The sequence below is a fragment of the Suncus etruscus genome, chromosome 1 (genome assembly GCF_024139225.1).
Source record: "Suncus etruscus isolate mSunEtr1 chromosome 1, mSunEtr1.pri.cur, whole genome shotgun sequence".
Lineage (NCBI taxonomy): Eukaryota > Metazoa > Chordata > Mammalia > Eulipotyphla > Soricidae > Suncus > Suncus etruscus.
Genome location: NC_064848.1, coordinates 71,096,582 through 71,123,653, shown reverse-complemented (window position 1 = coordinate 71,123,653; position 27,072 = coordinate 71,096,582). Strand labels below are relative to the sequence as shown.

Genomic DNA, 27,072 nt, shown 5'->3' with positions numbered 1-27,072 from the left:
ATGCTACTTTTAGCACATTGTTCAGCTATGTTTTGTGAGGAGCAGAAGGAAACCCAGGGAAACAAACAGAACTGCCCACTCTATATCAGAAAAATAGCAATCACATACTGGGGGAAAGAGGTGCCAGGCACCGTGTTGGGAGGCTTTAATGAATTTATTTTTTAATGCTGTCAGGAATTCTATGTGAGTCATGCTGCCTCTGAGAAATTATCACAAGGGAAAAAATAAAGGGTTTCATGGGCCAGGAGGAAGATGAATTTGTCAGGGACAAGTATTCAAGAGCAGATTTAATGAGATATTCGGGAAAGCCACGCTGATGTCTGGCAGTACTAATAAAGATAAAGAAGCCAGATCAAGGAAGGTGATAATCTCTGCTGAATGAAGTTCCCAACAGACCCAAAGTAGCCCCCTCTCTTGAGTTTGTTTCTTCTCTTATACATTGGGAGTTACACCACTACCTTTGTGAGTTGTTGTAAAAGTTAGGTTTTGGGGGCCAGAGCTGTGGCAGGGCAGTAGGACGTTTGCCTTGCAAGCACTGACCTAGGACAGACCACGGTTTTCTGAGAGTATAGCCAAGAGTAACCCCTGAGCGTCACTGGGTGTGGCCCAAAAAACAAAACAAAACAAAACAAAAACAAAAAAAAGTTAGGTTGTTGTAAAAGTTAATTAAGGTGAACCAGGGAAAAGGCTTTGCATGAAGAATCTAGTTCTGTTTGGTCCCATTGGTCATTGTTCTACCTCCCAGTACCCCACATAACATTGGGTGTGGTCTATTTCTCCACTACAAACAACAACAACAAATAATCATCATATCATCATCATCATCATCATCATCATCTAGGTAACAGATGAAAACCATGGTGCTTTGTATGTAAGTAGTGTCCTCTTAGGTAGTTCAAGGATCAAAACTATTTCAAGTTTGGTATTTATAAAGGAGTTAAGGTTTCACACTGCAAAAGTGGAGAAATATAGAAAATCAATTGTTGTCCTTCACCTGAACCCCCTAATATAGACAGAAAAATCTGTTCTACATTTCCCCAAAGTTCAGAACCATGTTCATTTTGTTAAAGCTAATCTTGAGCTAATTTTACTCAAATACAAGGCATCATGACAAGGAACAAAGACTGGAAGGAAATACTTATAAAGGGCACTGTGTAGATGAGATAGAAGAAACACATGATTTGTTCCTTCAACCAGCCTAGAAACCCAACCTGAAAATATCTGGGAGAACTTCCTTCATTGTAGAACACCAGACCTACAACCCTCCAGCCAAGCTAACCAGGTCTTTCAATTAAAAACTTCATCCTCTGCAGGACAGGGAGAGTTAATTTCTTGGCCTGGGTCTTGCCACTTGCCATGGCCTGACCTCTCAGGGCAGTTCCCCTAATCTTAGTGCGTGTGCCATTAATCTCTACCAGGCATTTGTAGTCCTGGTAGATGAATGCATCAATCTGTTCCTGGCACCAGAAATACCGTTTCCTGGCACCAGTCAAGCAGGATACGGGATAAGGAGGATGCAAGCAAGAATTAACCTCCCCTTTCAACTCCCCAAAAGGAATCAGACTTGCCCAAGTCCTGGGCTGTCTCCCTGGTGCTCAGAAGAAAGAGTTTCTACCACTTGTAAATTCCTCATTCTCCAGAGCTAGAACCCCTGGGTGTCTGAAATATTAGGGAAGGAAGAGCTTAATTGATTCCTTTTCTCTACAGTCTGGTATCTCTTCCAGTTTTTCAGTGGAACATGTGTTTTTAATAATCTGAAACAATAAGATCTTAAAGGAGCAAAGAAAAGTGTGTCAAAACTAAGGTAGGAAGAATCTATGTAGACAAGACCTGACTTGAGAGGTTTTTGTTTGTTTGTTTGTTTGTTGCTGGTCATGTTTTATTTGTCTTTGTTTTCTTTAAACAAGATAACCAAAGATACAGAGTATTCAATAAAATAAAAGAGAGGAAACAAATTTTAAGGGACTGCAACAGCCACATCCTACATTTAACCTAATTTTATTCATGCTGGTCTTGAGATGGGGAAATAGATCATTCAATAAAAACAAAACTTATCATATACAATTTTTAAACTAAATAATATGTACCTTAATTACTTCTATGCACACATCTAACATTACAGTTGTTTTATTTTTTAAAAATAAACACAATTAAGACTTCTAGGAGCAATTTATAATAAAGTAATCTCTTATTTTTCTTTATAGATAGATCAAGCACTTCCAAAAAACAAATTCTTATACACAGTGAGCACTTTACTTAAAATGGATATTATGTGAATGAAGTACATAGACAGCCTTAGTAGGAGCGACACTCTAGAGTCAGCCAAGCAGGCAATAAATCATAGAGTCAAATGGAAAAAATGTGTTTGCAAATAATTTTGGAAACAAAGTTAACTTTTTTTTATAATTAAATACAGAAAATATACTGAATTTGCTAAAATAAATGTTTATTATAGAAAACTATTCTTACAATTCATTCACTGTGTATACATGTTCTGGCATGTGTTCTTTTATAGTGAAGTGTTACTACATTACTTCTTATTTATTTTGACTTGAGATTTTGAACCAGTGAAGTGAAAAGGTGGAGCAACAGATAAACCAGTTAACCTGATTGGTCAAAATTGAAGCTAAGCAATAGTACAGTGAGTATGGCACTTGCCTTGCATGTGGCCCTCCTAGATTGGATACCCAACATCCCATATAGTCCCACAAACATCAACAAAAGTAATACCTAAGCACAGAACTAGAAGTAACCCCTAAGCATTGCTGAGTGTGCTCCACCCCACCCCATCCCACCCCCCCCCAAAAAAAAAACAGAAAATGGGATAGCTAGTGTTGGGAGACAGCAACAGATAAAAGGGAGCCCCCTCCAGATATACTAGACAGATGGTAAGACAAAGACCTTGCCCCATATATGATGCCATGGCCAAAATTGTAAAATAAAATCTACTTTTTGTGAGATTACCCCAAACATTGTATTTACAACACCAGATATACAGTTCTGAAGCAGGTAAGTTAGCCATGGATGATTAATAAATTAAGTAGTCAGGAAAGAATCATGGAGTCTGTCTGCACCTGGTGGTATCTCTAAGAGAGTGCCAAACAGAACTCACTCTTTATTAAACCAGTTCCCAATTCACCAGGAAGGGGAAGGTTGAGAGAAAGATAAAAGAACCTATCCAGGTGGGCTTTTACATATCAAAAGAGTAATTTACAGGAAAGAGAAAGATGGGGAAATGCCTTTGTTTTAGGTTAATAGCTGGGTGTCATCTTAAAGAAACTATGGCAAGTTGATGGGACAGAGATAGAGTAGAGGACTAGAGTAGAGTCCTAGAGAGGTCCAAAGACAGATTACAGAGCAATTAGTCTCATCAAGAGGACACAGACAGGGTTCTAGCTGCAAATTTCTGTTCAATAAAGTATACACTGGATAGAGAATGGTGTAGGGACAAGACCAGACAAGATGGTGAACAATGGGACTTAGAGGATAGTATAATCAACTAGAAATCAAATGAAAGGAGAAGTCTGAATATCAGTGGGGAGAGAGGAGGGAATCAGACTCATCTACATTATCAATGTGGTAAACTTCAACTTCTTTAGAAACTGGGTTTTGTATGCAGATCTTTCATACAGTCTTAAACCTGTGAGCTCAGGAATAATTCTATTTTCACCCTAACAATTTTGCAATGTGAATCTCATTCCCAAGCTTCAAAAATTGAGATTCTCTTCCCATAGAGGTGATGTGGCAGGAAAACTATATAGCACCATCCTTCCTGCCTTCACGGAGCACCTTGGCTTTGCTAGTCCAAGAGCCAACTAGGCACCTCAGCAAAGCCCCACTATTCTCTGCTCCAGGGACTCAGATGTGGGCAGGAAAACGTCATAGCTAGACATTGGAGTTCTGTCTCTTGATGGAAATAGAACAACATGATAGCTGAGTTGTTTTTATTTAAAAATTATTTAATCAAAGAACCATGATTTACAAAATTATTGGTTTGAATTTTAGGTATAGAATATTTCAACACCAATCTCACCACCACTGTCAACTCCCACTACCAGTGCTCCCATACTCCATTCTCACTTCCACCTACCACCTTGACAGGCACATTATGAAATTCGGTGGTTACAACTTAGATCTCATATTTTCAGTGTTATTGGGTCTGTGCTTTTGATGTATAGCTACACCACTTCCCACATCACCAGTATAACCGAGGCCCAGACCCCTGTGTCCTCGTTACTTTTATTTTTCATCTTCTTTCCCCATTGATTTATTTCCTTCTCTGTTCTCCTAAACTTGATTTATTTCCTTCTCTGTTCTCCTAAGCTCTGGGGTCAAGGGTGATTTAATCATCCTACTTTACTACATTTACTCATCCAATTATACTATATGCCACAGTGAAATCATCCTGTGTTTGTCTTTCCTCTTCTGGATTACTTTACTCAGCATGATATCTTCCAATTCCAAACAAAACTGCATGAATTCACTGTTCCTTTCAGACAGCTGAGGTGTTTTTTTTAATTATTTTATTTAAACACCATGGTTATAAAATTGTTCATGAGTTTCAGTCATGCAATGTACAGCACCCTTCCCAGTGCGCATTTCCCATCCCATATTCTGTTCCCTCCCCTGCCCCTACCTGCAACTAGGGCAGACATTTTACTTCTCTTTCTCTCTCCCTTCTTTTTTCCATTTAGACACTGTGATTTTCAGTATTGTTAATAAAGGGTACTGTGCATATCATTTTATCTCTTTTCAACATCCAGTCTTGTCCAGTGTGATCAGTTCCAACTATCATTTTCATAGAGGACCCTTCTCTACCCCAATTGCACTGCTCCACTATTTGTGGCAAGCTTCCTACCATGGACTGGTCCTTCTAGACTTGTTTCTATTGTCTCTGGATATTATTACCATACAATCCTTTATTTTTCTTTTTTTTTAATTTTTTTCTTTATTTAAACATCTTGATTATATATATAATTGTGATTAGGTTTTGGTCATGTAAAGAACACCCCCTTCAACACTGCAACATTTCCACTACCAATGTCCCCAATCTCCCTCCATCCCACCCCACCCCCACCTGTGCTTCAGACAGGCTTTCCAGTTCCCTCATTCATTCACATGATTATGATAGTTCTCTGTGTAGTTATTTCTATAACTGCACTCACCACTCTTTGTGGTGAGCTTCACAATCCTTTATTTTTCATATAGCCCAAAAAATGGGTGAGATTATTTTATGTCTGTACCTCTCCCTCTGACTCATTTTACTCAGCATAATATTTTCCATATTCATTTATCTATAAGCAAATTTCATGACTTGTTTTTCCATGAACCCTGGTTCGATCCCCCAGCATCCCATATGATCCCCCAAGCCAGGAGCAATTTCTGAGCACGAAGCCAGAAGTAACTTCTAAGTGTCACCGGGTGTGGCCCAAAAACAAAACAAAAAACAAACAAACACAGAAAAGTAAAAAGGAAAGTTTGGGATGTATCTCTGTCGTAGAGCACCTGGCTTTGTATGTACGAAGCCCTGTGGGTGATCCTCAGTACCACAGGCACCAGAATAGCATGCCTAGCCCTGGTGACCTCCGTAAGATTTATTCTTAAGTTTCAAAGAGAATGGTTTAGGGATAGAGAGATAGTGGAGTGGGAAGAGTGCTCCCTTTGTGTACTGTCAGCCTGGATTTGATCCACAGTACCTGATAGACTCCCTGGAACCTGACAGAAATAATCCCTGAGTACAGGGCCAGAAGTAAGCACTCAGCATCACCAAGGGTAGCCTGAAAACCAAAACCAAACTAGAACAGACTGACAAATAGCTTCTTTCATCTAGAGCAGAGTTGTTGTTGTTGTTGTTGTTTTTAATTTTTTTAAAACCATGGCCCCTTCTGGCCTTGCTTTCTTCCTATAGCCCCCTACCCTACCTAGTCTTGAGTCTTGAAAGATGGCCTACCACTTACACAATTTTTACCACTGGCTCTCTGTTGAGAAACACTGCTCCAAAAGACTGAAATAGTTCTGCAAACTCACCTCCTCTGTGCCAAATCTTAGTCTCTTTGTCTCTATGGGTAATCTCCCAAAAGTGTGGCAGAGGTAAACTCAGCCCTTGGGCCCTTCTTCAGCTTCCTATGAAGAAACAGTCATGATGGCTGGGGAAATGGCTCAGAGGAAAGAGAGCATGCTTTGCATACATGACCAGGTTTGTTTCCCAGTACCACATACCTCCCTCTTCTCTTTCCCTCTCCTCTCTCTCTCCCCTTTCTCTCCCTCTCCTCTTTCTCCCTTCTCTCTCCCTTCTGTCTCTCCTTCCCTCCCTCCCTCCCTCCTTCCCTCCCTCCCTCTTTCTCTGTCCTCTCTTGTCTCTCTGTCTCTATCTCTGTCTCTCTGTCTCTCTGTCTCTGTCTCTCTCTGTCTCTGTCTCTCTCTCTCTCTCTCTCACACACACACACACACACACACACACACACACACACACACACACAAATAACATCAAGAATGGCCTCTGAGTATCTGGTGAGATGAGGCCCAAATATAATAAAGAAAAGAAGGAAATAGCCTTGCATTGGCTCCTTTCAGTCAGGAGTGAGAGACAGGGGAAGGTGACAGATGGATCTTGAATGTGGCAGCAGCAGGTGTGACTTCCTGCCCTAGCCTCCTAGTCTCTGCTTGCTGTGTGATGCAAGCTAAGTCCCTTCCTTGTCTGGGCCTTGAGGTCCCCATGGCAATTTCAAGAAGTTGAACAAAACAGCTTCTGACTGATTTTCCAGTGCAATATCCACAGCTGCAAGCCTCAGCCCTTGGTCCTCCTCCTTCCAAGTCTCCATGGTCCGGAACGGACCTCAGAAGTCTTTTGCCCCATTGTTCCCCCAACCCTCTGTGCCTGTAATGAAGCCACATCTGGAGAGTATCTCCTCTGATCCCTGTTCTGTACAGTTCTTCACAGCTGGAGCCCCATAAATCAATTTGTTCTGCAGACAAGTTTCCCAGCACTGTCCAGAATCTTACCCAGAAAAGGCAGTTTTATTTCCCTTCAGTTTGGGGTTCCAAAGAAAACCCAGTCCATTTCAGGACAAGCTCCTGGAGCTTTCAAACTCAAGGCTAGAGAGGCTTCTGCAGAGCAGCCAAAGCTCCCACTACCCCCAGGAGAGGGCAGAGAGAATGAAAGCAGCTGGGGGGCCCTTCCAGGCCCCTCCCGGAGAACCATGCCCCCCATTCTACAGGGAAGAGATTGCACTGAAAGGACCTCAAATCTCCAGCTGCTCTCTCTCAACTGAAGTTCAGCATTTTCCCAGAGATGGAAAAAAAAAAGTGAGAGCAGAGTCAGAATTTCCCAGCGATGGAAAGAAAGGCGGGCTGGGTTCTTCCGAGGACTTCATTGGCCCATTTGCTCTGCCAGAGCGGACAGCCTGCAGATGGGAGGTCTGAGACACCTGCACTTGTTCCCGCTGGCTGCACTCAGCCCAGAGCATCTCTAGAATTAAGCCACTATGCATCTTGGGTCAGCAATGCCCATCATCATCACTTTCTCAGAGTGCTCTGGCCCACCCACTTCATCTCATTGTGCCCTCAGGTCTCCTTTAGAGCCAGCTGCTCGCAGTGCCTCTAATTCACAGAATATACATTTTCAGAGGAGGTCAGGAGAGGTAAGTAATTTGCCCAAGATCACACAGATGACAAGAGACCAATCTGAGTTTTCATCTAGGTTTGGTCTTCAACAAATCTTGACCTCTTTTAAAGCCTCCTGCAGAACCAAGCCAAACCACAGCCTTTGTTTTCTTCATTAACAAAAGTTTGGACTCAGACTACATTTGAAGAACTCATTAAAGATAATTTTTACCACATGAAATTTAGCTTAAAGACATGCACTTAGCTTTAAAAACTAATAGTACTCAGTGTTTATTATAAAATTAACAATTCACTCTCTTACTTTTCTCCAACTTTTTCTTCCTCCAACCCTCCCAAGTGCAACTCAGCTTTTAAAGTGAGTCTGTCTGCAACTGGCCTGTGTTACAAAGAACTTACTAGCCCTTGTTTCTGGAAATTTTTTTTTCAGGTTTCACCTCTATTATTGACTGTTAAACAAAATGCAGATTCTTCTCCTCCCTCCATCCCTTCCCCCTTCTCAGCTTCTTGAATTTTTCCATGTTAAACTTCTTTCTGTTAGAGAAATTTTTACATAACCCCAGGTTTCTAGGCATATAAAATGGAGATATAGATAAAATATTTACTAATGACAAATCATCAAGAAATGTATAGTAAAACAAATATGTGAAGCATTGATCTATAGTTTAAGAATCCAAACTTTGGCACATGCACACACACATGCACACATACATGCACGCACACACAGAACCATCCTCACCTTGATGCACTTCTATACCTGTACATATATGCATATACTTGCATACCCACACAAAAATATGTACACGTGATGCCATTCTCATGTGTATGCAGACACATGAATATATGCGCCTTCCCTTCCTCGCCTCACTCTCCGATGCAATCCCGTGGCACTCAGAGCACCAGGTCAGCTAACCCAGCCTGTTTCTCTCTTCAGGGGCATTGTCTGGGGTCTAGGAACTTAAGTCTTCAGGCCCTTCCAATTTCCAGTGAAAACCACATGCCATTACTAGGGGTAGAGAGGCTTGGAAATTTGGCCTGCTTGGAGCACAGAAAACTCGCACACAAACCCTCCCTCGAGCCCAGCTCTGAGGGCAGGAAAAGCACACAAACTGGGTGGTCTCTGATGGACTCCCAGGAAACAGGACACAGAAGTCAGTTCCTGCCAAAGCAGAAAGATGGCCTATCGAGGGAGGGTCCCCGGGATAAGACAGGATAATGGACAAGACAGGGTGGGCTCACCCTATTTTGGGTGGGCTCACCCCATTTTGGATATGAGCTGGTAGTGGAGAATATGATTTTAGAAAGCTTGGGGTAGTTTTATCTCAGTACCTCACTGCCCTTTCCAACATGGACCATTAGAATCCCACAGCACTTTGCAATCACTTGAGTTCCTGAGTAGGGCTGCCCCCAAAGCCACACCCAGCTGGCAGTTCCTCTGTGGGATGCTGAAATCCTTCTTTAAAAATCTGATGAGCCATTAGTTCCAGTGACCCTTGCCTTGAAAAAGGAGGCTGGAGACAACTCCCAGAAGATTCCTGACATGCAGCTGTGCAGCACACTCATCCCAGGGTCTGAACACTGATAGTTCAGATCAGGATAGAGCAATTGTATAAGAATTGGCTGCCTTGTCTCAAAGTTGGAATCTCCAAGGCAAAAATGAAAAGGAAACTACCCACCATGATACAGCCTGATGTCCTTATTTTAAAAACAAACAAGGAGGAGGCCATATGCATAACAAATACCCACAGAACTAGATATCTGTGCTGGAAACAGGGGAGCAGTGGGTACCCAGGAGATCTAGGGCCTGTGTGGGAAACTGTCCTTGGGCTGCTGCCACCATGGCACTGGTGATAGAAATGTGTTTGCCTAGCTCTCATGGGCAGTGAGTGACCTCATGTGCTACCAAGCATGACAGAGTCTCATAAATCCATCTGTCCGGGGCAGTATGGGGAGACTGGACTAAGAGAGAAAGAGGGCTGCGATCTAGGTGCAGGTTATTGTGACAGGGAGACTTCACCTATCTTCTCCTGAGGCAGAAAGGCCCAGCAGTTACCCCTAAGCTCTGGGACTAGGGAGGTGCATTCAGTTCTCACCTCTGCCACTGCTTAGCTGTGGGACCTTAGATAAGTGCCTTATCCTCTGTGTGTTTTAGGGTTCTTACTTACCTTGAAAATAGAATAGAGTGTAGTTGAGAGAGAGAGAGAGAGAGAGAGAGAGAGAGAGAGAGAGAGAGAGAGAGAGAGCGCAGTGGCTAAGAAACATGATGTCATGAGACTTACCCAATCCCCAGCACCATAGGCAATTGCAATATATCACCAGAAAGGGTCAAAGGCTTCCTAAATTCTGATCCCATATTCCAAAGAGTAAGGAGTAAAGAGCGGGGGGGGGGGGGGGGGGGAAGGGAACAGGACGACTAGCATCCACTTTATTGGGTGTTTTGTGAGTTACATTAGCTTATGTAGCTGAAATTCTTAGAGTAAAACCCAACATGTGGAGTTATCCTCAACGCTGTGCTCCTTACGAGCGCCTCCAACAGGAGAATGATCCTCAACCTGCTGCTGCAGATAAACAGCAAAGTGCCCTGGGAAGCAAACTCAGATGCTGCACATAATGTGAGACTTGGGCCTGACTAGAGCTTGGCAACCAGGCTGGAGCTCAGCAGCAGAGCAATTGCCTACAGGTATGAAGCTCTGGATACCATAGCTAGGTATGAAACAAAATGGAGGCATTGGAGGTTAAACACTCACAAACCTCAGGAGACTGGGGGAGGGCAGGATTCCTACTCTTGTGCTCAACACGGTGACTCAAACACAACAAGGCAAGTGACAAAGTCTTTAGAACTTTCTTTATTTTTATCAAATGGTTCTGCTTAAGTTAGTAAAATTGAGTCTAATTCAATGCCATAAAAGAAGGTGAATTTCTGCGAAGACAACTCATATCACACTTTATTCAAACAAATGCTGGTGAAATGAGGACACTGATGACTAGCCCGGGTGAGACATGCTGACCAGGACAAACCTGTTCTGAAACTGTTGTGGGATCTAGGGACAAATCTCTTCCCTCACTGGCTTCTCTCTGGTCCTTACCAGCCATATCAGCCTTCCTGATGCCTTCCAGACCTGAAACTCAGGGAACTAGGATTGGGTGGAATTTTCTACCAATGGATTTGAAAGTATTGAGAATGTCACTGATTCATAGGTTGACAGCACCATCTGGTGTGGTTGTGAGAGTAAAACACTGGTGACCCGAGCTACAACTGTTACTTCTCCTTTTAGTCTGACAAGAACATGCTGTTACTGAAACACCATCCATGCATCATCAGCAATACTTGGAAGCTTGTGAGAAAGGCTTCTCTATTGGACCTGATCATGTCTTTCATAAGGTACAGGTGATCTCATGCACATAATGTGCAAGACATGTGAAAAGGCACATGCTTTGCTCAAAGAGAAAAAAGAAAGCTAGACATTGTGGGAAATTTCTGTCTCACCCATATTCTGCCCATCCAGAAACTCGCAAGTGACCCAAGTAAATAAGATAAACCCTTTCCAGTTAAGCACAAAGTGGATTGGCATGGAACAAAGTTTCAGTTTCACAGGGACCTGAGAGATGTTCTGCAGGCTGAACCTACTTTCTTCCCCCACAGCACCAGGAACGATCTCAGCATTACATAATCAAGTGGATTTGTGCCTTTTTCCCCTTTCATGCCTAGTACCTGCATGATGAAAGGGAACTAACTGTCATGTGGGTTTCGTGTTGTCAGTCAGAACCACTGTCAGTGAGCCCCGAGGAGCATCAGCCATACTAGGTACTTCCCTCCTCACCTGCTGCACCAACTCCTCATGACAGGACAGGAAATACCTGAGGCAATGACCCAGAACCCCCTCCCTGCCCTACCCAGCTCTAGACTTACTCTGTCCTCTTTCTCTCCTTGCTGTCAACTGGCTCTCAACCTGCCTCCTCAGGTACTTGAGAACTCAATGCCAGCGACCACAAGAGGTGAGGCTGAGTTTGCTGGGACAGGGTTCTCATTACTCACTGGCAGTCCTGGTTGGAAGATCAGGGCTGGGTGCTCCTGCATTGGGTGTTGGGGATGCAGGAAATTGGAAGAAGCTTTGTATGGGGTATGGGGATGGGGCTGGACACCTGGACTTCCTACTGTGGGTCCAAGCACATTCCCACTCAGAGTGGTGAACCAGCTTGGGCCTCTGGAACTAGAGAGCAGAGGGCACTCCACAAGCTCACTCCATCCTATCTCACGCATGCTGCTAGATTTCTGCATCTTGGCCTTGACCATAGGCAGAATGGAAAGGAGACATTAGGGTTAGATTAGTGGTATTTTCAGTTGAACTTCTCCATTTAATAGATTGAAAAAACAATACAAACTGAGTATGACACTGAGCCTGGCTGATCCTTCAGGGCTTGACTTCTTCCTTGACAACAATCTTGACTCTTGGTTCCTGAAATTGCATCCTCCTGCTCGAGACAGAGCTGAAAAAAGTCAGTTCTCTTTGACCAGTCACATGGTCTTTGCTTTTTATTCTGTGTGCTGGCCATTCTACCTATGGTCAAGGCCAAGATGCAGAAAACTAGCAGGATGTGTGAGATAGGATGGAGTGAGCTTGTGGAGTGCCTTGGGAATGACACTCTCTTCTGCCCCTCACCTGGTAAATTTGATTTTTATTTGGATGGGCATGGAGGTCTACCATGCTCCCAAGTAAAGTTACGGGTGAACAGAAATCAGAGGTTAGGGAGACATGAGTTCAGGAGGATGAACCCAAGGGGCACAGATAGGGCATTTCTGGTTTACTGAGGCCTCTTTTTAAGGTCTGGGTTATCTGGGAGACTCAAATTTCTATGTATTTTAATTATTTTCACTTTCTCTACTGCCTCCATCTTTTCTACAGTCACCATGTTTTCATTTTTTTCTTGTTTTGGGGTTACAACTGGTAATGTTCATGGGTTCTTTCTGCCTCTGTACTTAGGAATTAATCCTGGCACTGCCAGGGATTCATATAAAATGCAGAGATTCAACCCAGTCATTGAATTTGGGCTGGCTGCATGCAAGGCAAGAATCTTACTGTAGTATTGCTCTAGCCCTTAGAGCCAGCACCATTGCTGCTGATTATACCTCCTCCTGTCTTTCCATTTGATTACTTATAGGGGAGCCTCAGGATGTAAATCAAACAAGGGAGGTGGACCAGCCTGGGTAGAGCTCTCTCATTGCTGCCACCCTAGTAGTACCACTCCCTAACTCCCTAAATGAGGCTTCCTGGAAACTTTCACTCTTACTCCCTTGAATTCAGAACTTTGTTCAACTGATGCTGGAGCTGCTAGTTCTATATCCTGAGATTTCAGAACTTTCTCAAATAAAGGAAGAAGTTAAGGAGGCTGGAGAGGAGAGAGACAGTTTTGTTTCTTCCTTCCAGATCTATCATAGCATTTTTCTCGGTCCTTTTGTAATTTCTCCATATCTAACTTGTTTTGAGTTTGCTCTTGTTGCAGCTGGTCTACAAGCTACTTCTTCAGCACATCTTCTGGTACATCATTTTTACCTGAGATGCCAGCTGCAGGTAGGTGACCAGATGTTTCTGTAAGGTGCCCACATTCTTCTGGGTTTCCAAGATACTGGGCTTTCTGCATTACAGACTTGTTTTTCTGACCTCCACAAGTAGCTGTGATGTTGGATTAGAACAGGTCACAGGCTCTAGATCAGAGCCAGGAAATGTGAGAATCAAGCTTTGGTTCAAACTCCAAGACAGGCTTCCCGTGGGATCTTTGTCCCCTTCCTAGGACCATAATGATGTTGCTCCCAAAACCTAAGAAATGGGGTCTCCTCCTGACTGGAGTTCCTTACTTCCTCCTTCCTTGTACCTCCCAACTTCTTAGGAACCTCCTTCATTTTAAGTCTCCACAAATCAGCACTATTGGGTCAAAAGAAAATGGAGCTGAAGCTCACATCCCAACTCAGGGCTGAGATCCAACCTTCCCCCAAACATACACAATGTCCTGACACCCCAGGCCTTGACCTCAGGTCTTCAATATCACAGAGCCTTGACATCACAGCTCACTTCCACCTGGGCAGTTTTGACCTCTCCTGATTCTGGTCCCTGAGCTCCTGAGCACAACCAGGGACCACACAATCAGTGGTCCAAAGGCCTGCTCCAAAAATTAAACAAAATTTAAAATTATGTTCCAATACATCCAACCACCAGGCACCTCCCAGGAATGATTAACCTTTTTTGGTTACGAGCCATGGTGCATAATTTATTGTCCTATATGCCTTGTTGATTCACTGTCAACTGCTCAAATAGTTTCTTTTATTTCTCCAATTGGGTTAGGTAAATGCAGCACTGAGTCCCTGTGCTGTCCACATACATACCCAGGTCTGCCGCTTGGTATGATCCGGACTTACCCTCAGTTCTTGCTCCTCTTTATAAGGAGTAATATGCTCCTTCTTCACTTACTACTGCTGTTCCTTCAATACTGCCCTCTGATTCTGAGAGGCAACATATTGTCCCAAGAGAGGAAGTGCAAGGCTCAGAGGCCAGGCCCCCGCCAAAACTAAGAATCATTTTTTAAGTTTTTTTATTAATATCTTTATTTAAACACCTTGATTACAAATATGATTGTAGTTGGGTTTCAGTCATGTAAAGAACACCCACATTCACCAGTGCAACATTCCCATCACCAATGTCCCAAATCTCCCTCCTCCCCTCCCCACCCCCACCTGTATACTAGACAGGCTTTCTACTTTCCTCATTCATTCACATTGTTAGGATGGTTCTTAATGTATTTCTTTCTCTAACTGTACTCACCACTCTTTGTTATGAGCTTCATGTCATGAGCTGGACCTTCCAGCCCTCCTCTCTCTCTTTTTTTTTTTCTTCAAAGCTAGTATTTTACTGGCTTTGAGTTTTTTTGTTTTTGTTTTTTATTTTTGTTTTTTTTTAGGCCACACCCATTTGATGCTCAGGGGTTACTCCTGGCTAAGCGCTCAGAAATTGCTCCTGGCTTAGGGGACCATATGGGACACCGGGGGATCGAACTGCGGTCCTTCCTTGGCTAGTGCTTGCAAGGCAGACACTTACCTTTAGCACCACCTCACCGGCCCCTTCCCTCCTCTCTTTTGTCTCTGAGAATTATTGCAAAAATGTCTTTTATTTTTCATAAAACCCATAGATAAGTGAGACTATTCTGTGTTTTTTTCTCTCTCTCTCTCTCTCTGACTTATTTCATTCTGCATAATAGATTCTATTTATATTCATGTATAGGAAAATTTTATGACTTCATCTTTCCTGACAGCTGCATAATATTCCATTGTGTATATGTACCACAGTTTCTTTAGCCATTCATCTGTTGAAGGGCATCTTGGTTGTTTCCAGAGGCTGGCTATTGTAAATAGCACCACAATAAATATAGTTGCGAGGAAGGGATTTTTTTTATTGTATTTTTGTGTTCCTAGAGTAGATCCCTAGGAGTGGTATAGCTAGATCGTATGGGAGTTCAATTTCCAGTTTTTTGGAGGAATCTCCATATTGCTTTCCACAAAAGTTGAACTAGATGGCATTCCCACCAGCAATGAATAAGAGTTCCTTTCTCTCTACATCCCCGCCAACACTGTTTATTTTCATTCTTTGTGATTTGCACCAATCTCTGTGGTGTGAGATGGCACCTCATAGTTGTTTTGATTTGCATCTTCCTGATGATTAGTGATGAGGAGCATTTTTTATGTGCCTTTTGGCTATTTGTATTTCTTCTTTGACTAAGTGACTGTTTATTTCTTCTCCTCATTTTTTGATGGAATTAGATTTTTTTTCTTGTAAAGTTCTGTCAGTGTCTTGTATATTTTGGATATTAGCCCCTTATCTGATAGGTATTGGGTGAATAGTTTCTCCCACTCAGTCAGTGGGTGACTCTTGCATTCTGGGCACTATTTCCTTTGAAGTGCAGAAGCTTCTCAGCTTAATATATTCCCATCTGTTTATCTGGGCTTCCACTTGTTTGGAGAGTACTGTTTCCTCCTTAACGATGCCTTTAGTCTCAATGTCATGAGACTACGTGTTGTTCTATATACCTTATGGTTTCAGGTCTGATATCAAGATCTTTAATTTATTTGGATTTTACCTTCGTACATGGTGTTAGCTGGGGGTCTGAGTTTGCTTGTTTGCAAGTGATTAACCAGTTGTGCCAGCACCACTTGTTGAAGAGGCTTTCTTTGTCCCATTTAGGATTTCTTGCCCCTTTATCAAAAATTAGGTGATTGTATGTCTGGGGAACATTCTCTGAGTACTCAAGCCTATTCCAATGATCTGAGAGTCTGTCTTTATTCTAATACCATGTTGTTTTAATAACTATTGCTTTGTAATACATTTTAAAATTGGAGAAAGTAATGCCTCCCATATTCCTTTTCCCAAGGATTGCTTTAGCTATTCGAGGGTGCTAAACCAAGAATCTTTCAGCATGGTTCTACCTTTTTACTCACCTATATTTTCAGTCTCACTGGAGACCTCAATTCATCTATGCTCCAATTAGTTCAAAATATCATTCAACTCCACCTTCTCTTGTATTATTAGCCAGAGGGGGCTGAGGTAGGGCTATAGATCCAGGTCCAAGAGAAATGAAGCATCAAAAAAAAAAAAGTAAAAAAAAAAAAGGCAGCATCTCTCAGATGCTTTATCTCAGTCCCCTTGGGGACTGGCACTTCTCTGGTCACTACTCTGGGGCCCTCCTCCAACTGTTCAAGTTTTTGTTTTTTTTCCCCAGTGTGATGGGCATGTCTAGGGGGCATGTCCAACTGTCATGATAGTGGGGGTACCCAAGGGGCATCTCCAGGTTCAACTCTCATTACAGTGGGGGAACCCAAGGGACATGTCCTAGTCCAACTCCCATTATATCAACAACATGCATTCTGCTGCTTCAACTCCAGCAAACTGTACAATATGCTTCTTCCATCCACTGTGCTCTCTGGTCCTGAGCTGGGCCAGCACCTCCTGCCTCCCTCCATCTTTCCCACCCAGTCTCAGTTCTCTCTTCCAACTGGCCATGAAGTGGAGGCAGTTCCCCAGTCCCAGGTCCCCAGCGGGGAGACTGTGGCCACAGCAAAAGCCTCTCCATTCAGTCCCAGACTTGGCACCAGGACATAGACTGTAATGATGGCTCCAGGACAGGAGGCACTACAGCTCCCTGGACTCAGACAGACACAAGGAGGTATATGGAACCCCAAATTTTATTCCTGAATTCATACTTTTATGCAAAAGAAAATACTTCAAATAACCATAAGGATGTAAGACATGAGGCCAAGAATAATAATATCACAAGATTCTGAAACTGTTTTGGTGGCTTTTTTTTCAATTTTCATTTTTTTTCTTTTTAAAATACAAAGAACAAGAGTGTTTTTCTCCAAAAAGTTTTTTCTTATCTACTACAAATTCCCATCTATTGATGATTTATAGAATAAGCTACTTGAGGAAAAAGGTGAAATAACCAATCTAGTGTCTTTATTTCGTTTCATTTCTTTTATTCTAAAAGATGAATGTATAATGAGAAATTCAACCTGAATAATTGTGGAGTTTCTTATCACACAAAAATAAAGAACCTCGATCATCAGCAGTTTATGAACCAGTTTGTATCTATATATCTTCAGCTGAATGCCTTCTAGATGATGGAAAACGTTAGAAATAATGTATCTTCCAAGTCACATGTATGCTAACAACTTAGTCTACAATAACAGCCCTGAGCCAGAAGCTTCCTCAGGAGCACTGCTGCCAGGTGCCTGGAGTGGGGAGGCTCACTGGCACCACCATTATCAGCCTGGCTTTGTGGGCAGCATTGGGGTAAGTGGCCCGAAGGCCCAAGCCAGCAAATGATGTCTCCGAACATGTTCTAAGCCACAACCAACAACTGCCACCCTCTGCACAAATGCCTGCAGGACCTGCTGAAATTGAGCTGTTTTCCTGCTAAAACAGCAGCCCCAGTACAAACAGGATCATTCCCACTACCTTCCAAGGGATAAGATAGAGGGGGGAGGAATCAAGAACCCCTCAGTACAGAGTGGAAGTCCCCAGGCCCTGTGAGACTGCTAAGCCTTAGCTGTCATTCATCATTGTAGCTGTGTTGTGGCCATGTGTTTCTTTAGTTGTAGTTCTAATTTTTTTGTAGTTTTTTTTTTTTTTTTGAGTCACACACAGGGGCCCTCAGGGGTTACTCCTGGCTCTGCACTCAGAAATTACTCCTGGCAGGCTCAGGGGATCATATTGGATGCAGGGATTGAACCTGGGTTGGCCACACCTTGCTCACTGCAGTATTGCTCCAGTCCTTAGAGTCAGCATCTTTGCTGTTGATTCAACCATTCTCCTGTTTTTCCATTTCATTTATCCTGGGAGAGCTCAGATGTCCTTCAAACAAGGGAGGAGCAAATCTCGGTATGGGTCTGGCTCGGCATCCCTGCTAGTCCTACCACCTGACTTCCCCCTGGATGCTTCTATCTCCTGGGGAACCTCCCCTTATACTTCTGAGCACTCAGAAATGTGTTCCACTGATTAAGGAGCTGTGGTTCTTCAGCCTGTTGTTTTCTCAGAAGTTTCTAAAAATGAGGGTGAAAAGGAGAGAGGGAGCCCTGCAGGTCTTCCTGTCCAGGAGACTGACTTCCTCCGTATCTTTTTTATTTCTCGATAGGGCCCCTATAAATTTAAAAAAACCTGTCTCTTGGGTGAATATCACTATTAAAGAATGGAGGGACACAGTGTGGTGACCTTCATTTTATATTATTTTATTTCATTTAATAAAGTCTTTATTTAAGCACAATGGTTACAAACATATTCATAGTTTAGTTTCAGTCTTAAGATGCCCATTCCCTTTCATCAGTGCAACTTTCCTGCCACCAATGTCCACCATTTCCTTCCTCCCCATTTCCTGCCTGTCTTTGAGAGAGGCATTGTATTTCTCTATCATTGTCATGATAGTTGCTAGTTTAGTTATTTCTCTAACTACTCTTTGTGGTAAGCTTCATATTGTAACTGGTCCTCTGGCCTTCATCTCTATTCTCTCTGGGTATTCTTACTATACTGTCTTTTATTTTTCTTAAATCCTAATTAAGTGGATACATTTGCCTGGTTAAACAACCATTTGTTTTTTGGGGCCAGAGAGATAGCACAGAGGGGAGGGCATTTGTCTTGCAAGTGGCCCACTCTGGTTTGACCCCCAGAATCTCATATAGGCCCCAAAGCAACAACTGGAGTAATTTTTTCTTTTTTTTTTTTTTGGTTTTTGGGCCACACCCGTTTGACGCTCAGGGGTTACTCCTGGCTATGTGCTCAGAAATCGCCCCTGGCTTGGGGGGACCATATGGGACGCCGGGGGATCGAACCGCGGTCCTTCCTTGGCTAGCGCTTGCAAGGCAGACACCTTACCTCCAGCGCCACCTACCCGGCCCCATGGAGTAATTTTTTCTTTTGTTATTATTGTATTTAAAGAAATGTATCACATAACTGAATTAATTGCAATACATTTGAAATGAAAACAAAATTATTAAAAAAGGAAAAAAACATGAGAAGAGAAAAAAAATTTTTTGAAAAGAACTATAGCAAGCTCTTTGCAAAAATTATTGTATCACAAAAGCAGTCATTAATACAGTGGCAGAAGGTTGGGGCTGAAGTGACAGCACAGGGGTAAGGCATTTGCCTTGCACACAGCCAACCCAGGATGGAACTGGTTCGATTCCTAGCATTCTATATGCTCTCCCAATCATGCCAGGAACTACTTCTAAGCGAAGGGCCAGGAGTAACCCAAGTGCTGCTGCTGCTGCCACCACTGCTGGTGGGTGTGACCCCAAAACAAACAAACAAAAACAAAAACAACAACAAAAACAATGACAAAAGGTTCAGTAAGCTCTTGTTATATGTCCTGTATGTTCAATTGAAATGTTCCTTCAGGGATGACAACATCCAACAAATAAAGTTTTCCAGAAAATCAAAGCTATGATATTACAGATTTTAGGGTCATATACTCTGCTTCAGGTCCTCCTGGAGAAGGCCTGGTTCAAACAAGGTGACTGTGTCTGTGGGTGTGGTCACAACTGCCAGGCATTCCCAGAGGAAGGGAGATACTTGGGAAAGTGCCCGTACTCACTCCAAAAATAGTCCCAACAGGACTAATTTCTGAGCACACAGCCAGGAGTCAATTCTAAACACCATTGGGTGTGGCCCAAAAATAAGAACAAACAAACCAACAACAAAAAAAGTTTCTTCAAGAAGCAATTACCCATTGCAATAAACCTGAGAGAATTTATGTCTCATAACTGCTTCATGTTCTAGTTTCTTCTGCTGTAACTGTTCCACAAGTTGCTTCTTAGCAGCACCGGCTGGTCTTAGAGACCAGATTCAGTTTGGTGACCAGCTGTTTCAACAAGCAGCCCCTGTACTTCTATGGTTGGCTGAGATACTGGTTCTTTTGCTCTAGAGACTGTGCCTTGGTTTTTTTGTAGTTCTATGTGTTGGCAGGATGCTGGGAATGAGCACAGGTGACAGTGCCAGCAGGATCAGAGCCAGGAGATACTAGGGACAAGCACTGACTCAGAGCACTGACATGAGACAGAGCACCTTGGCCCTTTGTTACTGCACAGTCCCCAAATAGTCTCACTCCCAGGGCCTCGAAAACAAGGCTTCAGCCTGCCTCATGCCCCTTTTCTCCTTTGTGGTAGCGTCCCACTTCTTAGGAACCTCCCCTCTCACTTGAAGTTCTCAAGCTCACTGCTGTGAGGTGAACAGAGATGAAGGTTAGGACCCAAACATGGCTGAAAATCACCCCTCCCCAAACATACACTCTCCTGCCATCTCAGGTCTTGACCATGACCTTCGAGTCCTCAATAATACAGAGACCCTGGCATCACAGCTTCCCTCCACCAGCAAAGAATTTGCCTCTGATCAGTCTCTGGTCTTGGTCCCTGAGTTCCTGAGCACTGCTAGAGGTTACTCATGAGTACTAATGAATGTGTGGCTCAAACCCCAGTTTCTCAAATAAAACAAAAAAATCATATCCACACCTCCACCCACCAGATATCTTCTTCTGGGAGACTCAATGTCACTTTTTGGTTATTGGAGATGGTACATAAGAAAGTAGAATTATGCCTTGCTTGAATCCCTGTCATCAAACAGCATAAAACAAGTTTTTATGTTCTTTATCTGCATTTGGCAGATGCACAGTGAGTCCCCAACCCTCTCCTGCCACCTGTCCAAGTCAGCCCCTAGGATGATTAGGACCCAACTTTAGCTTTTCCTTATCTTGTACAAGAGATAGGGAATATGGTCCTCCTTCTCTCGCTACTGTTTCTTCAGTACCATCATCTGGTTCTGAAAAGGGGAATGTATTGTCCTACAGAGACTAGGTGCAGGCCTCAGAGTCTGGGAACACTCGACCCTCTCTAGAATCTCTCATCATACCCTTTTGCTCCCTCACTGTTAGATTACAACTTATTTTACCCAAAACAAAGACCATCCCTAGTTTTTTTTGTGTCTGTTTGTTCATAATTTGGTTTCACCCAAAGATCATCCCTGTGTCCTTTATATCTATTGTTTACAACTTGGTTTTACTCCAAAATAGAGATTGTCTTACATATAAACCTAGACTGGACTGTCTCAGGCTAGCGTGAACTATCTGTCCTTATTTCCCACCTGGGTGTGGTCTCTGGACTCAATGAAAATGACAGTTCTGGCTTGCAGCTTGCTCTTAATATGAGGAGGTAGAAGATTGCCAGAATACCTGTGTTTTACCCTCAGCCTAGTCTGGATTATTTCTTGCAGTGACTCTGCTTTAGGCTCATTCACCTGGGGTTGGAATATGGTGCTTGAGATGATTTTATACATCACCTATCCCCCAGAGAGCAGGATACATCCTTATTCTAGTTGATGAGATGACCTTTCAGGTCCACTTTCTCTTTGTCATTTGCATCAAGTGATCTGCAATCAGGAAAGAGCTCAGTGGTGCCCTTTAGGCCCAATTTATTCCTCCACCTATCATCATCGCCAAAGTCCTCAAGAAAATACCTGCTCACTTGCAATATTCCATGGCCTCTAGAAAGCCAAATAGATTTCCCTAAGGTTCAGTATGCTCCTCCTGTGGGGGTCTATGCTGCTTCTCAAATGAGCTTGTGTCTGATCCAGACACAAGTTCTTCTGCTTAGGCTGCTCCTTACATCCACCAGGTCCATTTCTGCCTTTGTTAAAACTCATTAGAAAGTTGCAACTTTTCAAAAAATAAAAAAAGTTGCAACTTTTCTCCTTATCTTCTCCCTTCATACCTATTGCCTTAGGCCAGGGGCAGAGAGGGTTGGACAGTTATTTGTCCCAAACTGCACCCCACAGAGAGACTCTGATGATGAAGAAAATTCCCTTGGGATCCCAGAATGTCCCTACAGTAGAGAGATGATTTGATCCTGCAGCAGAAACCAACAGTACTGAAATAGAGACTTGGAGGCTCTGCACCAGCTCATGGCTGAGGTAGGGGGAATGATCCTGCTGGAAGAAAGGGCACTGTGAAATGGGAAAAAATAACTATCCTGAACTTGCTGTAGGATCTCAGCAAATTCCTTCTCTCACTGGCCTCTCTCTGGTCCTGACCAGCCACACCAGCATCCTGATTGATGCCTTCCAGACCTGAACCCCAAGAAACTAATATTGGGTGGAATTTTCTACAAATTGATTTGATGGCATTGAGAACATTGCTGATTTATATAGACTGACAGAACCATCTGTGTGGTTTTAAGAGTAAAATACTACGGAGTGACTGGCCAGAGCCACAACTGTTATTACCTCTCCTTTAGTTCGAGAAGAACATGCTGTTACTAAAACACCATACATGCAGCATTGGCAACAACTGGGAACTTGTGAGAATGGATTCCCTTGCAGGACCTGATCCTGCCTTTCATCAGTTATAGGTTACCTTATGCACATGATTGCCAGGCGTGTGAAAAGCAGATGCTTTGGTCAAGGAGAAAAGGCATGTTAGACAATGTGGGAAAATGGTGTTTCACCCATATTCAGCCCATCCAGAAACTTGCAAGTGGCCCAAGTAAATAAAATAAATCATTCCCAGTTGAACACAAAGTAGATTTGCATGGAAGTTTCAGTTTCACAGGGGCCTGAGAGAGGCTCTGCAGGCTGAGCCTACTTTATTTGTTCACCACGGCACCAGAGGTGGTGGTTTCCATAGAACAATAAGTGATCCTTCCTACTTCAGAATGGATGGAGATGGAAGGGAAAGGGAGGAGGAAAAAGAGGAAGTGGGTGGGTAAAGAGACGGTGGGGAGCAGGAGGGCAGGAAGGACAGTGCTGGTTAAATGAAGGAGACCTGAATGAGGTAGGGTCCATTCATGTGGTAAAACAGGGGCACCATGTGGGAGAATGCAGCCCACCCTTCCTGTTCCCTGGTTCGGGGTGAGAAGAATATCCTGGCCCTCCATCCTGGGGTCTGTGCCTCCTGAGGCACAAAGACCTCTGATAGTTTACGGAAATTCCAGTTTTTTCCTCTGGCTCTGAGCACAGATATGCTTCGGCTCCAAGTGTTCTCAGCATCTGTGTGAAAGAGGTAAGGTGTGGTGTGATTGTGAGGTGCCCTCAGGGAAGCCATCCCTCCTGGTCCCTCAAGGGTGTCAGGCTTACTTACTGAAGCCTCCTTGCTAGTCTGTTTTCAGGGCAGACGTCATCCGTTGTTTTGCTGTTTTTCCTCCAACTCCAGTCTCTGCCGTCACCTCCAATCTTCATTTCCACCTCCTCCTCCACCTTCTCTGCCATGTCCACGCTGATCATTCCTGACACACCTCCCTTTTGACTGCTTCCACTCCAAGGCTCCTTCAACTAGTCTTGCTAGGGGAGCACCAGGATCTCAGACAACCAAGGGAGGTAAGAGGGGCCTGGACAGGGTCTCCTAACTCTCAAAAGGTGACTTCTCACTCCTGGGACCCTCCACTCAACACTCCTCCATGTCAGCTGCACATTTTCCAAGTGGGCTTGCAGATCCTCCTTCTCCAAGGACAGTTTTTGGATGTGTTTCTAAAGGTGAAGGAAGAAGTGAGGAGGCAGAAAGGGTGAGAGGGTGCGGGGCCCAGGCCATCTTGCCAAGAGCCTACAGACCCTTTCTCTCTCCAGCATCTCCCTCATGTCCAGCAGGACTTTCTCCACATCTACTTTGGGCATTTTTCAAGGTTCAGCCTCTCCAAGAGCTGATTTTTTGTCTTATTATTTTATGTTTGAATTGTTTTTTCTTGACGGCTACCTGTTGGTAGGTGGTCCAGTATTGCTATAAGTGGCTGCGGTACTTGTTCCACTGCTGAAGCAGAGACACTGCCTCTTGGTCCTGTGGGAATGATGCTGGGAGTGAGGTCAGGTGGCAGGAGAGTCCAGATCCAACCAAGTGAGGGTCAACCATGGAGATCAACTACTAACTCCAGAACAAAGTAGAAAGAGGTTAAGATTGCCCACTCTCCTCACCCCTGACTCCTCCCTGGCAGCCTCCCACCTCTTAGGAACCTCTGCTTTGACATAGTTAATGCCTTAGATCCAGACTTGGTGACCTCCTGCCTAGCCAGGGAGGCTTTTAGCCACCCCAGGGACCTTCCTTGAGCCTCTAAGCCCACTTGACAGACAGAAAAGAAGGGTAGAGGAGCAAGGCATCTGACTTCAAGACAGGTGCAGGTTGCTTTGGGATAGAGACAGCCAGGAGGGCCATCGACTGGTTTCACAGACCTATCCTGAAGTTGTTCCTTGGACTCCTACTGTGTGGTCAGACTGCAGAGAAAGGGTACGAAACCAGTGTGTGTTGTTTCAACAAGGCAGCTCATGCCTAGGCATGCTAGGCTATACCTCAGGTTCCGGAGACAACAGCAAGAGGTACTGACTCCATGTTGAAGTGGCTCAAGTTCCCTTCATCCTGGACTTGAATGGGAGTTGTGCTAGACTCACCTGTGCCTGCTGGAACTTTGCAGCTTCTGCTGGAGCTTTTCTTCTACTTTCTGTAGCCAAGGTGCTGCCACTGAAATAGGGAGCAGACAGTCAAGTCTCCCAGAGTCTCCAACAAACCCCCACTTTCATAGCCCTAACTCTGATTCCACCCTGCCCTTCCTAGTAAAACTATAACTGCTCACAACCTCTGATGCTCTAGACCTCATATAAAGTAGAATCTTCACTTATATGAGTTAATCCAAGGCCCTCCTGGCAGTGTTAGGGAGGGGAACCAGGTGACAGGAAAATAAAAAGCAAATTTCCATCTTCTGGGCCTCAAAATTCTTTGCATTGTTATGCTGGGAAAATTTGGGGCAGTGGACAGTGGACCCAAAATCCCACTTGCAGCCCTGCAGAGGACAACACTGAGGTGCAGAGAGAAGGCAAGACTTGCCCATCTGCTGATCCAACCTTTCTCCCTGGGTCACCATACCCCGTACCTAGTGCCACCTCCCATGGCATTCTACAAGCCCCCCTGACTGGCCCTTCCCTATGTCAATGGTTTGAAATTCCTGATCCCACACTTTTCCAGCCCCCCAAATCACCCACGAATGAAGCATGAACAGAGGATTGCAATTTTTGGATGGTCTTCATCATTTTATTATTTTCTTTTTTACCTTGGTTCACTGCCAAAAACAGGGGAGGGGTGTTGATATTGGGTGGAGTGGGCAAGGGGTCTGAGAAAAGCATAACCCTGGTTTGAATCCCTAGCATCACACTAGGACCTTAAGAACACCTCTGGTGGGGCTGGGCAGTGGCGCTAGAGGTAAGGTGCCTGCTTTGCCTGCGCTAGCCTTGGATGGACCACGGTTTGATTCCCTGGCGTCCCATATGGTCCCCCAAGCCAGGAGCAACTTCTGAGCGCATAGCCAGGAGTAACCCCTGAGCGTCAACGGGTGTGGCCCAAAAACCAAAAAAAAAAAAAAAAGAAGAACACCTCTGGTGTCAATCCTGAGCACTAAGCCAGGAGAAACCACTGAGCATTGTTGGCTGTGGCCCAACTGCTGCCCCAAAGAAAACAAAACCAGAAACCATGGAAGAAGCACTTGTGTAAGGCATGAATAGTGGACCCTTTCTCCCCACCCCAAGCTTGCTTCTGGCAAAGCATGTTGGTAGAGAAAGGTCAAATGTGGAGGAGTCGGGGATGGTGTTCTGCAGGTCTGTAGGTCAAGTGTAGGAATCAGGCTGTCGGGAGCAGTTAACATTCATGTTGTGCAGAAGAGCTATGACAAGTTCACAGCACATCTCCTGGATGGCATGGCTAAGTCTTTCTTTACATAGTTTATCTTGGACTTGGACCTGCCAATTCCAGCTGTTTCTTTCAATCAATACCAGGGTCAGCTGTCTCTTGAACTGCAACAATGGTTTCTCATCAGCCCTCCCATCCTGTACCTCCAGAGGGAACCTTCTGTTGCCATCTCTCTCCACTACTTCTCCCAAGTCTCACATTTTCTATTTGATTTTCCTCTCTGAGCATCTTGGTGGTCTGGGAGTCTCTAGCAGATCTGTCTATTGCAACAGGGACCTGGGGGGGCAGGAGAACTGAGACATTCAGAAGCCCAGGGGTAATCCTAGAAAGTACCCCAGTCAGGTTAGGGCTATGGTAGGGAGCTTGGGAACACTCTATTTTGTCATGAGGGGACCAGGTGGGATGCCCAGGATCGAAGCCAGGTAAGTCATATCAAGCCAATTCCTTACCTGCTATACTATCACTCTAGTTCCTGTAAATGGTATTGCTTGATACTGGCTCTGAGTCATATGTGGGGTCAGCGTGGGGGCAAGAACCCATATAGAGGAAGTAAAAAAGGTTCAGGGTGTCTGCACTCTCTCAGTGGAGAGAAGTCTCACCTCCACTTCAACCAGAGATCTTGGTTCTCTTACAGATGCTTTCCTAAGTAGAAGCCCCAGTCTTAGCTGTGGAGGAATTGGGGGTGGGGTTCTGCAGGTCTGTGGGTCAAGTGTAGGAATCAGACTCTCAGAAGCAGTTACATTCATGCTGTGCAGAAGAGTTGATGACATTGCTCCTTGTTTTCTCAGAGCTGGGTTTGGGCTGGAATGAAAGGGAGGAAATGCTGTCCCTTCAGTGCTGACCCCCATTGGACCCCAGACTTGGTCTCCCCCACTGGAAAACACTTGGGGTCAACTCCTTTGTATTCTTCTCTCACCTCCCCAAGTCTCTCTCCCACATCTTTCTCTGAGTCTGGACAACCAGGGTCTAGACTTAAGAAATATTCACATTTGTTCCACTCCACATTGTGCTCAGAGAGAACGAATGACTCACTAAACACACCTGATCTTTGGGCCTCTTCCCTCCCCCATGGGAATCTGTCTTTGGCTTTCTGCAGCTCCCTCTTTCCACCCTCCACAGAGGACCTGGTGTCTGTGATACAAAAGAAACAAGCCCATTAACTTTTGGTGTCATTTTGCAAATATTCACCATAGGCTGTTCCCTCAGCAAAGT

The 27,072-nt window shown here is 44.1% G+C and overlaps 1 protein-coding gene across 1 annotated transcript in view; it reads right to left on the bottom strand.

Annotated features, from left to right (window-relative positions):
- Window positions 1-23,405, bottom strand: part of COL15A1 (collagen type XV alpha 1 chain) — a 196,607-nt gene extending 173,202 nt beyond the window's left edge. The window contains exon 1 of the mRNA XM_049772921.1: window positions 23,278-23,405. Within this exon, the coding sequence (XP_049628878.1) occupies window positions 23,278-23,405 (128 nt within the window). The remainder of the gene's footprint in view (window positions 1-23,277) is intronic.
- Between the last annotated feature and the right edge of the window lie 3,667 nt (window positions 23,406-27,072).